The sequence below is a fragment of the Pristis pectinata genome, chromosome 6, assembly GCF_009764475.1.
Source record: "Pristis pectinata isolate sPriPec2 chromosome 6, sPriPec2.1.pri, whole genome shotgun sequence".
NCBI classification, from domain to species: domain Eukaryota; kingdom Metazoa; phylum Chordata; class Chondrichthyes; order Rhinopristiformes; family Pristidae; genus Pristis; species Pristis pectinata.
The window spans coordinates 74,740,757-74,757,418 of record NC_067410.1 but is presented as its reverse complement, the minus strand read 5'-3'; the positions used below and the strand labels follow the sequence as shown (position 1 = coordinate 74,757,418).

At 38.0% G+C, this 16,662-nt stretch overlaps 1 protein-coding gene across 1 annotated transcript in view; it reads left to right on the top strand.

The window, feature by feature from the left end:
• Positions 1-15,141, top strand: part of wdfy1 (WD repeat and FYVE domain containing 1) — a 33,654-nt gene extending 18,513 nt beyond the window's left edge. Inside the window, exons 7-12 of the mRNA XM_052017708.1 lie at positions 1,122-1,248; positions 2,388-2,493; positions 6,120-6,221; positions 8,678-8,808; positions 10,973-11,081; positions 12,825-15,141. Coding sequence (XP_051873668.1) covers positions 1,122-1,248; positions 2,388-2,493; positions 6,120-6,221; positions 8,678-8,808; positions 10,973-11,081; positions 12,825-12,884 — 635 coding nt within the window. The 3' untranslated portion in view covers positions 12,885-15,141. The remainder of the gene's footprint in view (positions 1-1,121; positions 1,249-2,387; positions 2,494-6,119; positions 6,222-8,677; positions 8,809-10,972; positions 11,082-12,824) is intronic.
• The last annotated feature ends 1,521 nt before the right edge of the window (positions 15,142-16,662 follow it).

The following is a 16,662-nucleotide window of genomic DNA, read 5'->3' as shown; positions in this document are numbered from 1 at the left end:
CACATTCCATACATGTTTTTCATCATCTTTTTCTTTAGCCTATTACCTTAATATTTGTCCACTGGTTCCTGAGCATTCTGCCACCAGAAGCAGTTTCTCCCTGTTTGCTCTATTAACACCTTGTGATTTTAAACACGTCAATGAAATCATTTGATGTTCTCTGCTTTAATGAAAATAATCGTAACTTTACTGCTTTCTCCACGTAACTGAGACAGCCATCCAGAACCATTCTGGAAATTTGTACTTTATTATTGGACTTTGAAATATGCTTCCCAAATTTTGGTGCCTGGAATTGGATACACTATTTCATCTGGGCCTAACCAATGATTTTTAAAGGCTTGAAGTAACTTATCTGCCTTTTTACTTTCTTCACCGATGACAACAAAGAACCCATCTGCTTTAATATCCTTCTCAACTTGTCCTGACCCCCTGTCTCAGCTCTTCTGTTGCTGAAACACATAGACATACCATTGTTAGTTTTAGGCTCAGTTCCACTCGTAGCCTCCATTTTTTCATCCTCTGTAAATGTGAAGTCATCCAAAACTGCTGCCTGTTTTCTAATTTGCCTGCTTCATCTCAGCCCTGTGCATGTTTATCTACACCAGCTCTTTGCAACTCACCAACTACACCAACCAAAGTCTCAGTTTCAAAATTCTCATACTTGTTTCCAAATCTTTCAATGACCTCATCCCCTTCCTTTCCCTCTAACTTCCCCCATTTCCATAGTTCTGTCTCACCAACTTTGCAGCTGTGCTTTTAGACTGTACGGACCTTAAGATTTCTATTTTATTGCCTCTTACCTGTTTTGCTTTAAGACTGATTCTTTTAAAATCTACTCTTGTAACAAAACCTTTTGCCATCTGCCCTAAAATCAGCTTGGGGCTCTATATCAAATTTCTTGTCTTCTGTGAAATCTCTTGATACTTTTTAAGTCAAATGTCTTTCACTTCCTTACACTAGTACACCTGTGCTACCCACAATCACCTCTAATCCCAGGGACGACTGAAAATTATTGTTAAGATGTGTGTTTTATTATATATAATGTTAAAGTAAATTGTTTTTCTATTTCAAGAAAGTTTGGATTTGTGGGTTCATCGATCCTTTGCTCTTTCTTGCAACAGGTGGCATAGCATCCCTTTGGTGGGATCCTCTCCAACGACTACTGTTTTCTGGAGCATCTGACCACAGTATTATTATGTGGGACATTGGTGGAAGAAAAGGCAGGACTTTACTACTTCAAGGTCATCAGTAAGTGATGAACTATATTTATTTAATTGTCATATCCTTGTTATATTACTTAAATTTGAGACCCCTTTTGCTAATTAAATTTTCAGAAGTCCATTTCAACCTAAAATGTTAGGTTACCTTTGCTGATTTGATTTGTTTTTTTTAGTTTATTGTAAGCTTCAGTTCATTTTAAGATCTTCCATGGAAAAATTTGGAGAAACTTTTTGTTTAGTAATAAAATGTATACAAGGGAAGCGGTAAGCAGTATGTCATCTGATATGTATTGTAATGTTGTTTATTTGAATTATTTAAATTTTTCTTGCTCATTGTGCTGCTTAGTATTGCAAAATCAGTTTCACTTCCCTGCACGAAAGGCTGATTCCAGATATAAAGGATATGTTTAATGAGAGTTTAGGCCCGTGTAGATTATGTAATCTTATAAGGACATATCCTGGAACTTGTTTCCTATGTAAGTGGTGGAAATGAAGTCTACCACTGATTTCAAAATGAAATTGGATAGGCATTTGAGGTAAATAAACTGATCAAGGCTGCAGCAATAGTGGTATTGTGACTGACCATATTGCTGTATGAAGAGCTGGCATCGGCCTGATGTGCCAAATAACCTCTAAATTATAATAACATTGACTATATATTGCAATATTTTGGCTCTCCATTGTACTATACCACAGCCTTTATTTCCCCTTCCCAGCTGGCATTATCATGGAGATGGTGTTTTCTACCTGAAGGGAAGAAACCCAAGACGAAACACCAGGGAAACTAAATTGAATGGTCCCTGAAAACATGCTCCTACCTGATTACTGTGTAGTTTGATTGCTAACTCTAGGATAGATATTACACTGAAATTATATAAATTTGTGTTTCACATGGGTCAAGGTCTGGTTGTAGGAATCCTTTTCACACCATTTTGTGTAAATTGGGGTAACTACTTTTTTTTAAGGTAATGAAATGTACTGGTAGAAGCTTTTTGAAGGGAAATGATTCCTGCCAAGTGCTGATTTTGGTTCATAATTGTTCTCGAGGTCTAATTGCAACTTTTAAACAATTGATGTAACAGTAGATATTCTAATAGAATTCAGTAGCTATATATTTTGGTAACAGGAGTCTCCATTTTTTTTAACAGATTTCTGATTTATTCACAGTGACAAAGTACAATCTCTGTGCTACTTGCAGCTAACACGGCAGCTGATTTCCTGTGCAGCTGATGGGGGTATTGTAGTTTGGAACATGGATGTCCATAGAGAAGAGGTAATGAACTTCACTCTTTCTTCAAACACAAACAAATATTAAATTTCCTGCTGCAACTGGTCAAGGTCTGTAAATTAATTTGCAATGAACAGATACTAGATAGAGATTCACAGATTGATTGAATGTAACCAGATCATTCATTATCTAGTTAAGACATTGTAGTTGCTATTTTCCCCTGAAGGGATCCCCACTGCATATTCTGTATTTTCAATTAATATCTGTGCTCAAACTAGGTTATTTATAATTTATTATTGGTATTGTCATTATCTCAATCCCTTTTATAAGTATGACCAATCCTGTCTACAACAATTAAGAGATTTTATCTATTGAAGTATTCATGGAAGCTTGCTGATGTGATGGTATATCGACAACAAATCTCTTCCCTGGATCTGATACCATATTAGACACAGAGTTTTAAATAACAGTTACAGTGGCATGCAAAAGTTTAGACACCCCTGGTCAAAATTTCTGTTACTGTGAATAGCTAAGCGAGTAAAAGATGACCTGATTTCCAAAAGGCATAAAGGTAAAGATGACACATTTCTTTAATATTTTAAGCAAGATTACTTTTTTATTTCCATCTTTTACAGTTTCAAAATAACAAAAAAAGGAAAAGGGCCCGAAGCAAAAGTTTGGGCACCCTGCGCAGTCAGTACTTAGTAACACCCCCTTTGGCAAGTATCACAGCTTGTAAACACTTTCTGTAGCCAGCTATGAGTCTTTCAGTTCTTGTTTGGGGGATTTCCACCCATTCTTCCTTGCAAAAGGCTTCTAGTTCTGTGAGATTCTTGGGCCGTCTTGCATGCACTGCTCTTTTGAGGTCTATCCACAGAGTTTCAATGATGTTTAGGTCAGGGGACTGTGAGGACCATGGCAAAACCTTCAGCTTGTGCCTCTTGAGGTAGTCCATTGTGGATTTTGAGGTGTGTTTAGGATCGTTATCCTGTTGTAGAAACCATCCTCTTTTCATCTTCAGCTTTTTTTTTAAACAGACAGTGTGATGTTTGCTTCCAGAATTTGCTGGTATTTAATTGAATTCATTCTTCCCTCTACCAGTGAAATGTTCCCCATGCCACTGGCTGCAATACAAGCCCAAAGCATGATTGATCCACCCCCGTGCTTAACAGTTGGAGAGGTGTTCTTTTCATGAAATTCTGCACCCTTTTTTCTCCAAACATCCCTTTGCTCTAGGCAGCCAAAAAGTTCTATTTTAACTTCATCAGTCCACAGGACTTGTTTCCAAAATGCAAACTTGTTTAGATGTTCCTTTGCAAACTTCTGACGCTGGATTTTGTGGTGAGGATGCAGGAAATTTCGCTTAGCTATTCACAGTAACAGAAATCTTGACCAGGGGTGCCCAAACTTTGCATGCCACTGTACCTATTTATTTCCAGCTTTTGACAGTAGGGAGCAATAAAATCTCCCGTGCTAATAGTTATCTTTACTCATGTCATGCATTTCTGCATAGTAATTAGAGATGTAGAATATAGAGCAAACAAGAATTGGTAAATTGATTTATTATTGTCACACGTACTGAGGTACAGTGGAAAACTTGCATGCCATCCATACAGATCATTTCATCGCATTAGTACATCAAGGTAGTATGAGGGAAAAACAATAATAGAATGCAGAATAGTGTTACAGTTACAGAGAAAGTGCAGACAGACAACAAGATGCAAGGTCATAACTAGGTAAATTGTGAAGTCAAGAGTCCGTCTTATTGTACTAGGGAACTGTTCGATAGTCTTATAATAGCGAGATGGAAGCTGACCTTGAGCCTGGTGGTATGTGCTCAGGCTTTTGAATCTCTTGCCTGATGGGAGGGAGGCGAAGAGAGAATGTCCAGAGTGGGTGAGGTCTTTGATTATGTTGGCTGCTTTACTGAGGCAGCGAGAAGTGTAGTCAGAGTCAATCGAGGGGAGGCTAGCTTCCAGGATATGCTGAGCTGTGTCCAATGACAACAATGCAACATCTATTTTGTTCTGCTGAGGGTATAAAAATATATTGCGTGGGTTTAAAAATAGGTAATCCCCTGCCCTTTATAGCATAATAAGTAACGTTGAAGAAGATCAGGGAAAAGTTTCTACCAAATTTAAGGCAAGTGTTTTAAAGAAAAGGCCATCAAATCTGATCTGGGCAACAACAACCTGTTACACTAAGTTTAGTGTCCGATTATATAATGGACATCTTTTTGTGTGATTATTGTGCATGTACTTTGGTTACCTACATAGCAAGATTGTCAATGGATAATTAGAAGGGGAAGATGATGCTTGGCAAACATCTTTGCCTTTCTTATGAGCACTATAGATGAAATTATGCCATTTGAAACCGGCTGTTCAGTTGAATGTTCATGTTCCACTTTAGCATGTTCCCCATATATCCTCACTGATTCCATATCCTTCATACTTTTTTCCTTCAGCTACCCATCTGACCCATTTGTAAATGTTAATCCAATTGCTGTTTTAATTATTGACCCTGGCAGTGTATTGCACAGTCTAGCTTTTCCTGGTGTTGTAAATGGTTTCTTGTAAACCTCTGTTTTATGTTATATCACAGTACTTTAATTCTAGCCTTTTCAATTACTATAAAGAATCTTCTGTTATCTACTTTGCCTATATCATCATCATTTTGAATATCTCTATCAAAAATTCTTAAGAAAAATGCAGCTTGTATTTCTCATTTTTCTTTGCATTTATCTTTTATCATTATATCTGGGTGAATCTGCACTTTTCCTTTCTTAGTAAGGAGGACAGTGAATTCCTACATAATCTTTTGAACTGTTAGATGACTTTCAGAGTTGTAAATTAATTTTTAATCAAACTGAAAGCCTGTATGTCCAAGTGTAGAGTATAGAACTGGATAAGAAATTGATTAAGAACTGAACAGTGGTGAGGTGTCTTGTCTGAATATAAAGGGTTGTTAAGGGGAATCCCGCAGTAGTTTGTTTGCTGTTTGACATTTCAATCCATGAATTGGATACAGTTTTTAACAATTAGAGTAAAATAGAAGTAGAAACCTAGAGAAATTTGCTCTTATGATTTGTATAATTCCAGAAGAAATAAAGATTTTGTTTTGAAAAATGGTAGAATTGATGGAAACACTTGGGTTACTTCAGTAGAGAAAGAAAGTCAACATTTATGGGTGAGGTGACAGTGGTGACACCAAGGTGGCATTTGACTGAGTGTGGCATCAAGCAGTCCTGGTAACAACAAAGTCAAAACTCATCAAGGAGAGACCACTTCAGTGGTTGGAATTATTCCTTGCACAAAGTTGCTGGGAAATGGAGGGAATAAACAAAAAAAAGTGAAAATTAAAATAAGCACAATGTAAATAGTACAAAATAATAATCCATATTAAATGGATGTACAGGCTCAAAGATTAATGAAAAGTATTTGACTAATGTACTGTCACTAAATTGAGGAAAATGTATTTTTAATGCAATGTACTGTAAGTTTTGTATTGTGAGAATGTTCTTTTTATTAACCATCAATGGCTTTATCCCAGTCGACCATGGCATAAATTGAAGATGATTTATATTGCACTGTCAGAGAAATATTCTTATTCTTATAATGGCATCAACACTCATTTACAAAATCCAGCTTTTTAAATTCCTTGTTGCTTCATAGGCTCCACAGTGGCAGGAAAGTGATTCTTGCCAAAATTGCAAACAGCCATTCTTCTGGAATTTCAAACAAATGTGGGATACAAAGTGTCTTGGTCTTCGACAGGTGGGTGCTGTAACTCCTCTTCATAAACCTGAACTACTTAATAGCTTTATCAAATGACCAATTTTCTAATGCTATGTCAACGTATTTCAGTTTTCCACTTTAGGGCTAGACTGCCCAGATCACTGCCCCTAAGTTGCTTGTCCCATCTGGTCTTTTTGTTTAAAGATGTTGAGGGCTACTGGGTCTGCAGTCTAGAGTTTGGGAGACCATCACTTATTGATGGTTTTGGCCTGCCTTCTCCTGATAGTGAGCACGAGAATTAAGAACTTGCTCTCAAGCTGACAAGGCAATATGCAGTTCAGTACATTTAAGTGGGAGGATTCTTTTCGTTCAAGCTAACCTTGGGGTTGTAGCAGTATTGCACTGATTCATTTTCAAGTTACTTAAACAGTATGAGAAAAGAAAGATCTGGGTGTCAAATATGCTTTATACGCTATACTAATCCAAATACGAGTGAGTTCTGTAATCTTGGTTACCCTGGTAAATCTATTAAAATTCTTCTAATATTGTAAAAATGCTTTCTATTCTTGGCTGCATGTGGACCACAAAGGTAATCACTATTAAATGAAGGTCCTCTGCCTTGCCTCAACAGCAGTGAACCAGTAAATAAATATACTTCCTCCAAGATTTCCTTTTTTTTTTAATTCAATTATTTTCCAGATTTGAACAAACTAAGTTTGTGCCTCTTTTTAAGTCACTGCAGAATCTTTCCTGGATCAGTAGACAATCCCTAACCAATCTCAGAACCTTTCCCACATGAACACTTGCCCCACAACTCGTGTGTTCTCAGCCTGAAGCTCACTTGTATTGTAACTGTACAGATCATGGAGATTTGTGCAAGGTGGCGTAGGAACCAGTACAATTTACTTATGACACAGGAGTTGACCATTTGGCCCATTGACTCTATGTCAGCTCCAAGTTAAGCAATCTCATTAGCCCCGTTCCCCTTATTCTTGTTTCCCTGTAGACTTGCAATTTATTCTCTCACATGCCCACCAACTCCTTTGATTCTTTTGCCACCTACCAACATTAATGGGTCATTTTTTTTTTACAGTGGTCAGGTAACCTGCTAGCATATCTATTCTGATGAAGGGTCTTGACCCAAAATGTCGACTGTTTAACTCCCTCCATAGATGCTGCCTGACCTGAGTTCCCCCAGCATTTTGTGTGTATTGCTCCAGATTCCAGCATCTGCAGAATCTCTTGTGTCAGCATATCTTTGGGACCTAGGAAGAAACCAGAGCACCTGGTGGAAATCTATGCAGTCATGTGGAGAACATGCAAACTCCAGTGCCTGAGGTCAGGATTCAATTGTGCTGCCTTTTTTTTGGCACTGAGAAACCATCTAGATCTACACGCAGGATGATAATCGTGGTTTATTCTTTAACACCAAGGTGTCAGCAGTTACTGATTAGCTGCCTGTTGGGATTCCCTTTGCAACAAGTTTGGTAACTAACACAGGATTCCCTACTGTAATGCTGGATGGAAAGGCAGGGACTGCTCAATGCAAAAGGCATTTTCCCTGATGAGAAATGTGCCAGAATTAACCAGCTAAAAGGGTTCGGAGCCACCATGAGAGACATCCAAGGAAGAATGAGAAAGGAATGGAACATTCATTATCCCAGCCAAAGATTTACTCTCAAAATTTAATTTTTGTCTGCAAACACTTTTCATAAATTTTAGGCAATTATCTGAACAAGGGAACATCTGAATCAAAAGATACAAGGCCAGTGCCAAGTTTATTAATCTTACCCTGAAAATTCTTCAAATTGTTGAAATGTAACTCATGTTGCACTGGTTAGATTCCAAGTGCTTGCACTAAGTCAACAACCTCAAGCACATCAGCCGATGACTTTGCTTTTATGGCTAACGTACGTGATAGTTGTCCAGTTTAATCTAAGTGCCAGACCTGATGTTTGATGATGAGCTAGTCTTCGTATCTAACCTTGCACTTCTGCACGTCTACAAAGCTTTCATTCACACTTTCCTCAGCTGCACCATCCCACCATCACCCCCATAACTATAATCAGACTCTTACTGGAAGTGCCCCCTTCCCATCTAAGTGACATAGCTGGACATTTCAATGTGGATGAGCCAAGGACTTGCAGTCTTATTATTAAATATCTATTCCAGAGTGTTCTTAAATGGACAAATTTGAGCCTTTACCAATACACAGATGAATTTCGCTTTGAGTACAACGTGGTAGTGATAACAACATAGTGCACAAAAATAAATCTAAAACATTTTGTAACAGAAAGATGTTGAATTTGTTTGAAAAAAAGCACAAACTTCTATTAGAAGAATTGTATTTTAATGAGGATGGATGTCATATTTTCCCTGACACAGATTCCATGAGAAATCGACCCTCTACTTGTAGAATGGTTCTGCTTTGCATAGGAAATTGAGTGAAGCGTTAACATTTTCTTCAAACCTCTCCTTTCCATTTTTCTACTTAGCATCACTGCAGAAAATGTGGGAAAGCAATATGTGGAAAATGCAGCACCAAACGTTCCAGCTACCCTGTGATGGGCTTTGAGTTTCAGGTACGAGTCTGTGATGACTGCTTCAACACTGTCAAGGATGAAGAGTGAGTATATTTTAACTTCTGCCTGGTGTTTATGGTATAACTTTACCGTTTGGGACTGAGAATACTTTTAAATTCAATCTAGAATTTGTAGATAGCACAATCCCAAATCTTAAGTCATTTCATTTTATTTGGAAGTGGGCCAGATAAGCAATTTATAAAATGTGGTTATGGGTTTGAGTCCAGTGGTTTGTTATTCATCTTAGTGATTTTTGGTTTTAGTTGAGATCTTTTAATTCAATATTATCTTAAATGGAGGAAGAAGGGTGCCATCATATGCATGGTCTACACTGCTTTTAAAGGAAAGGCAAAATTGGAGTGAAATACCACATGGCTTTTTCTCTGAATCGGTAATCAATGTTGAAATACTTTTTTTTCCCCTTTTTTTTTGTGTTGTTGTTTTTGCAGGCAGAATCCTGTTTCATAAAGACCGAAACTTTTTTTGAGAGTTTAGGAATGTTTTTCTGTTAAAGGTTGTTGCCAAAATGACCAAGTGGAGACTTTAATTCTCTGTCCCACTCCGATCTCTGTCTTTGCCTGTTACACTAGTCCAGTGAAGCCCAGTATAAGCTCAAGAAACAGTTTCTCATCTTCCAGCATTTCCAGAACTGACCAATTATCAACCAGGGCTGCCTGACCAGCTGAGTATTTCCAGCATTCTCTGTTTTTTTACTGAATTTAGCTGGTTCTTTTTTTTAAAAAAAAGATTAATTTTGGAGCCAACCCATAAAGAGCATTTTGAATGAAGTCCAAAAAGCAGTGGTTCTGGAGGTCAGCTTGCAAATCATTAGCCAAGATAGCAAAGTTGTACATTACTGCAAACCCTCTAATATTTACACTTGAACCTGAGGAATGTAGGTAGGATAATATTTTGACTGGAAATTGACTGCAGGAAAGAATTTGCATGTTGTGACAGAGTAAAGATTGGATATATCAGAAGTGTAGCAACAGAAGTAGGCTGTGATACAGTTAGATCATGTGAGATTAGTGTTGTGACACCAGTTACTTTCCTTGGTTCATATTCCATTAATAAACATGTAAACTAATTTCTATCAATATTAGTTTCAGATTTTTTTATCAACGTGGTTTCAATGGCTTTTAAGGGGGGGGGGGGGGGGGAGTTCTGTGTGCAATTCCAGATTTCTGAAAACCTTTTGCTTGATGAAGTGCTTCCTGACTTCACACTTGCACTCCAAGTTCCAATTTTACAGTTGTTCTGGACAAAGAAAATAGTTTCTACCTATATCTAGAAATCTGTTTAATTCAGTGTCTTATGGTATGTGTGCTAATTCAGTGTGTAATTTTGTTTTCTTGCAAAGACACAGCAGAATGTCATTCAACACGGGGGCACAGACTCTTCGGTCTTATTACCCCCTCTCCTCGCCTCCCTGTAACTCTGGAACATGTTCTTTCCCATACATGCCCATCAACTCCCCTTTCATTCTTTTTGCCAGTAACCTACACTTTGGGGTTATTTATAGTAGCCAATTAACCTACCAACATGTATTTGGGATGTGGGAGAAAACCAGCACACGCAGAGGAGGTCCATACAATCAGGGACAGAATGTAAACTCTGCACAAATGCTAAAGATCAAGATCCAACCCAGTTCCCTGGAGCTGTGAGGCAGCAGCACCATCCGCTGCACCCGTGTCACCCGGCAGACACAGTAGTATAGCAGTTAGCATAACGCTTTACAACACCACCGACCCGGGTTCAATTCCAGCCGCTGTCTGTAAAGAGTTTGTATGTTCTCCCTGTGTCTGTGTGGATTTCCTCCGGGTGCTCTGGTTTCCTCCCACATTCCAAAGACGTACAAGTTAGGAAGTTGTGGGCATGCTGTGTTGGCACTGGAAGAGTGGTGACACTTGCGGGCTGTCCCCGGAATACTCTATGCAAAAGATGAATTTCACTGTGTGTTTTGATTAACATGTGACTAATAAAGATCTTATCTTAAATATTGGGCTTGATGGTACATGTTTATTCTGACCATTTGCTGAGGCAGTTTGCATTTTAAAAAAGATGTGAACCAAATGAGTCTCTCTAGTTTATAATCTACAAATAATGTTGGTGAAAAGATGATATTCTGGTAAGATTTTACTGCCAGGAGAATATTTTGTTGCTTTCAAAGAGTGCTTATGTTACAATTTATTGTTGTTGTTGTTATAGTCGAACTTCTTTGGCAACATTTCACGAAGGCAAACATAATATTGTACATATGAATCTGGACAATGCAAGAGGACTGATGGTAACCTGTGGCAATGATCGCATTGTGAAGGTGATGTGCTTTCTCTGTTGAATATTTGTTTTATTTGACTTTTGAATCTCCGAGACTTTGAGGGCCGTTTAATACTCATGTTCTGTGCATTGCTTGTGAAGTACACTAGTGACTAGAATGATGTGTTGATATCTCCATGAAAATGTGAAACATGAGTATATAGAACCATACAGCACAAAACAAGCCCTTTGGCCCACCATGTTGTGCCATCCATCAAACCACCCTCACACTACCTAACCCTTTCCTCCCGCATATCCCTCTATCTCACATTCCTCCATATGCCTATCCAACAAGCTCTTGAACCTGTCCAATGTATTTGCCTCCACCTCCACCACCACCCCAGGCAGTGCATTCCATGCACCAACCACTCTCTGGGTGAAAAACCTCCCCCTGACATCTCCCCTGAACCTCCCACCCATAACCTTAAAGCCATGCCCTCTCGTCTTGAGCATTGGTGCCCTGGGAAGGAGTGATATGGGTGTGATTTTTGCTGTAACATGCCTTCCATCTGCCATAAGTTGGACTACCATGTGCAGCTGAAAAAGGGAGAGCGGATGCCCAGTAAGTTACTGGAAGTGGTAATTGATAATTGTCTGAGAGTAGTGGGACCTGGGGACCTGAGGAGACAGGCAATCCAACAGTGTTTCCTAAACCAGTGAGAATTAAGGATTGGGAAATAAACAGCAAAACTGAAAGGAAAAGAGAATTAGAGTGTGTGAGTTGAATATCAAAACACAAAGCTTTAGAAAAACTTTGCTGAGCAATTCACAATACAAGGTGGTAAGATTTCACTGCCAAAGAGTTTGACTGGTAATAATTAAGCTTGTTATTTATAAAAGGGTACTTGCAGCACTCATTGGTTTGTAAGCTTGTGCAAGTACACCAAATTTACAACATTGGTTTAATTCCTGCTTTAGCGTTTAGAACATGGATGGATAGAGGCCCAACAATGTGCAAGTGCAAAATAGCCTTGAAAAAAGCACGCGGTTTAAGGACAATGCTTCAAGACAATTGAACAAATTGTTTGCTTTTTTTTTACTCTGGATGTTCAGCATTTGGGGACCAAATTGCTTGATTTTCTGTGAACACTGAAATTCAAAGGGCTCACATAACAGAAAATCATTGGAATATCTGTGGAAGGACATACTCTGGTGCCCAGTTCAATGCTGGACAGGGTACCACACTCAGTAGCTGACCATCATTATGCTATACTGATTTTTATTGTTCATTTGGTTCAGGGTTATGAAGGCTTTAACCATTTTATCCCTTCTGTTGATTATCAACCCTCTGATAATCTGCACACATCCACTACCTGGGCCAAAAGGCCACACTTACTGTGCATGGTTGGAGGACTCCCATTACTGTTCTCAGTGTAAACTGTAGAACAACAGTCATAGTCCCAAAGTACCAATAGAGTTGGACTGCTCAGCAAAAGTTTGCCAGGGCCAAGAACACAAGTAGATGGATAGGAGGGGTTTAAGAGAGAGGTGGGCCAAACGCAACAGCTTGGTGGGTGGCATGGATGAGTTGGGCTGAAGGGCCTGTTTCCCTGCTGTAATTACTCTATGATGCATAACTGAAGAAGAGGCTAATTGTGTAAGAGAATGAACTGCAAATGAAAATGTTAGCTGATCACTTTTCAGTTATGAAAGCTAACCTGTATCTCTGGGTGGAACACTGCATCTTTTTAAAAAAAAATTGCTTTCTCCTCAAAACCTATTAACTTTTCACCTTTTCCTATAGATCTGGGACATGACACCTGTCATTGGCTGCAGTCTGGCAACAGGTTTTTCTTCCCGTTGACTTCCAACTTCCATAACAATACACCTTTCACTGACCCAGCTTGGCCAGCCCTGCCTACTTGGTTCCAAGGAGAAGTGCTATTAAAGCTGACTAGAGGTTTGGCTGATAAACTTCTACTTTACCTAAAGAACTGGACATTCACTTAATAAACATTGTGTCCAACTCCATAAGCACAGGAAAACTCTACAAATAGAAATTTAAACCTTTTCTGATTTAAAGAACTGTAAAATAGTACCAATATTACATATGGTATATTCTATATTTATTCTGTGCAAAACCTAACCCGATTTAATAAATGTCTATAATGAAGCAAAACTGTGGAAGATAATTTTTAGATACAAAATGTGAGATATATCTTGGTCAGAACGCAAATTTGAAATTGTATATTGTAGTGATTCTACGTCTGTTTACAGTACAATCATTTTCAATGTTGACTTAGTACTTCAAGACAGATTCCTGTCATATACAGTTTATGACCAGGCATGAATAAACAGGAGGCACTTTATTGGGAATTCAGGCTGTAATTTTATATCAATAGTGGAAATATTTGGATATACAAAAAAAATTGTCCATCAACCAATTTCTTTCAATTAGTTGTAAGTCAAGAGCATTGTTTTTCTTCCATGCTTACAAACATTTTTAAAAACAGCAGCACACTATCTGATAAGACAGATGAAAGAAACCTTGCATCATGAAAGATCATTCTTCTGAATGTGCTGTGGAGACAGGTTCCTTGGCATTTTCATGAACTTTGAGGGCTCTTTCATTTTATTTTGAAATTAAGAAACTTCCACATGGTTTGTGGTGTATTTAATGATATCTTTAGTTCTGTTTGGCTTGTTAAGATTAAAGTAGTAGTTGAGCTTATTTTGTACAGACTATAGTTCCAGTAAAAAGCACATACTGCTTTTGACTTGGGTCATCCTGTCAGTTTTGACGGCACCTGTGAGTAACTGTTCTGCGATTTCAGATCTTTGCTAAAACAGTCTTGGTTAATATTCCTGGGGTCTGGCTCCACATGACCTATTCCTGCACTGAGCAATTTACAGAAAACAGAATGATGGACAAAGTACTTCCTCCACTTTGTTATTTAAAACTCTGTGTTAACTGTGTGCTTCCAACAGTCATTCAACCAAGAAGTTAATTTGCACTGTTTTGGTTTTGTCCTTTTTTTAAAATACAAAAAACTGCTAAACTTTTTCATGATTAATTTTAAGGAACAGAAGCTCAAAGGTGCTAATGACCTGAAAATACCATTGCAGTGTAATAAATTCACACACAGCAAGGGAAAGAACTGGTGATGTAGCTAAACCTCTTTTTATGAAAAAAAAACCACTGAATCACACTTGTGAATTTTTCCGTTAGTAAATGACAGCATCTGATGATTTAAATGTGTACGATTGTCCTATGTGAGTTTGTGTTATATTTCAATTAATTAACATTCCACTTATTTGGATAATTAGTATATACATTTTGAAATGTTTTCTTATTTTCACTACGGTTTTTATCTCCTGGGGGAGAAATTCATCCTTGTTTGCAAGCATTAATAACAAGCAAGAGTATTGACCACTGGTTGTAGTCACCTTCTGACCTTTGATTCTAGTGAAGTTCAGGGATGAGTATAGCCAGAGGACAATAATCTTGCCAGTGTTTTAACACTAGCAACCAAGACTCACTGCTCCCTCTTCCTATGTGTTTTTTAGCTCTTCCATTTCAAATGGTCTGCTGGGTGATGGAAGCAAAATGACGAAATGGATTGCTTTGTTAAAAATTTTAAATGACAGACTAAGTCATCAGTCTTATCATATTTGCACTTAAGCCCCACCACACATGTCATAAGTCTAGAACAATTTCCCATCTCACCTTTGCAAAGAAAATATAATAGCTTAATATTTAATCTATCTTCTTGCTGAAGCTTGTTGAAAATAATACATTTTGCAGTTTCTGACAGTCTTATGCTCAGTTTTCAACATAATACAAAAACAACAAACAACAGTTCACTGTGGAAAAGTGTACATTGATGGCATAAATATGTATGCTTTTCTAAAAACTGTTGAAATAACATCTTAATTTTGAAGTGATGCATTTGAATGGTCTCAAACTCCCTACAAACAACTGCCAGCCATTTCCTTGGTGTTTTACATAGAATCCACCCTTTTATGCTTATGCTACTAAATTTCACACGTTTCTGCTGTTATGCTGTACATCAAAATTGCAATTGCTGCCATAATAAACTAACTTCCTAAACATGAATCTTGTGAGTCTTTTGCTGTTCTGAATGGCACACATTCACAGAATATTATTTTTATCTAAAGAATATGAAATGTATTAACTTTTTAGTAAGTTTTTTAAAACCTAACTTTAACAGTACAACTTCAAAGATCTTAATATATTCACCTTTTGAGCATAAGGCATATTTTTCCTGCTTATTGCTTCCCAAATTGGACTGGGACTGTTTATTAATAAGGATATTTACAGACATGTTTTTGTATTGACTTAATTTAAAATTTAATACCTGTCATATGTTTAGCACTGAGCAACACAGGATGATGACCAGAGGCTTGGTTGAAAAGGGATTTTAAGGTATATTTTAGGGGAAGAAAGAGGTGAAAATATTTCTGATTAAAACCTGGGGATTACCTTTATTTGATTAGTTCAGAGCTATTCTGAAAGCCATCAAGCAAAAACTGGAGGTGATGGATTTTTTTTGTGGTGCAACTAAATGTGACAATGAATAGCTAATCCAATTATGTGCCAAAGCTGCAACACTTTGTCCCTGGGACCTATGTTAGCAGAGATAAGGATATTACTTGAAAGAGCAACCAGTGTAAAAGAGTAATAGTTTTGAGGATGACTAGGATGGGTGGTTGAGCAGGTCACTGGAAAATGAAGGGCCAAAGACCAGACCATTAGATTTATACTTCTAAAAATCCCAAATGAATGAGGTTTATTATCACTGATATGTATTGTGAAATTTGTTGTTTTGTGGCAGCAGTACAGTGCAAGACAAAGACATAAAAATTACTAAGTTACAAACATAAATAAACAGTGCAAAAGAGGAATAACGAAGTAGTGTTCATGGACTGAGTGTGGGTCTTCAGGCTCCTGTACCTCCTCCCCAATGGTAGTAATGTGAAGAGGGCAATCAACAATCAATCGACAGCAGCTTTGAGGTGCAGACAGGAGCAGAGATGGGGATGGAGGAAAAATATACTCACACTGCACAGCACAGAAACCATGTCCATGCTGATTATTGTACTTAGCTATACCAATCTCATTTACCTGCATTTGGTCCATTGCTCTCTATGCCTTAACAATTCAAGTACTTGTCTAGATACTTAAATGCTGTAAGAGTTGCTGCCTCCACCACCACCTCTCATCAGAGAGTGCATTCCAGGTTTCAACCACTGTGGGAAAATAAATTCCCTTCTAATTCCCTATAAACCAATTCCATCTCACCTGACACTTATGCCCCTTTTTTCCCAGACACCCACCAAGGGAAAAAGATTCTTACTATCTACTCTAGCTATCTCATAATTTTGGATACTGCCTTCTGGTCACCCCTCAGCTTCCTCCATTACAAGGAAAACAAGCCCAGCCTATCCAATCCCTCCTTGTAACTAAAATGTTCCAATCGAGGCAACATCCTGGTGAGTCTCCAGCACAATCCCATCCTTCCCCAAGTGGGGCGACCAGAACTGCACACACTAGGTGTGGACTAGTCAATGTTTTATAAATTTGCTACATGACATTCCTGCACATGTAACTATGCCACAAC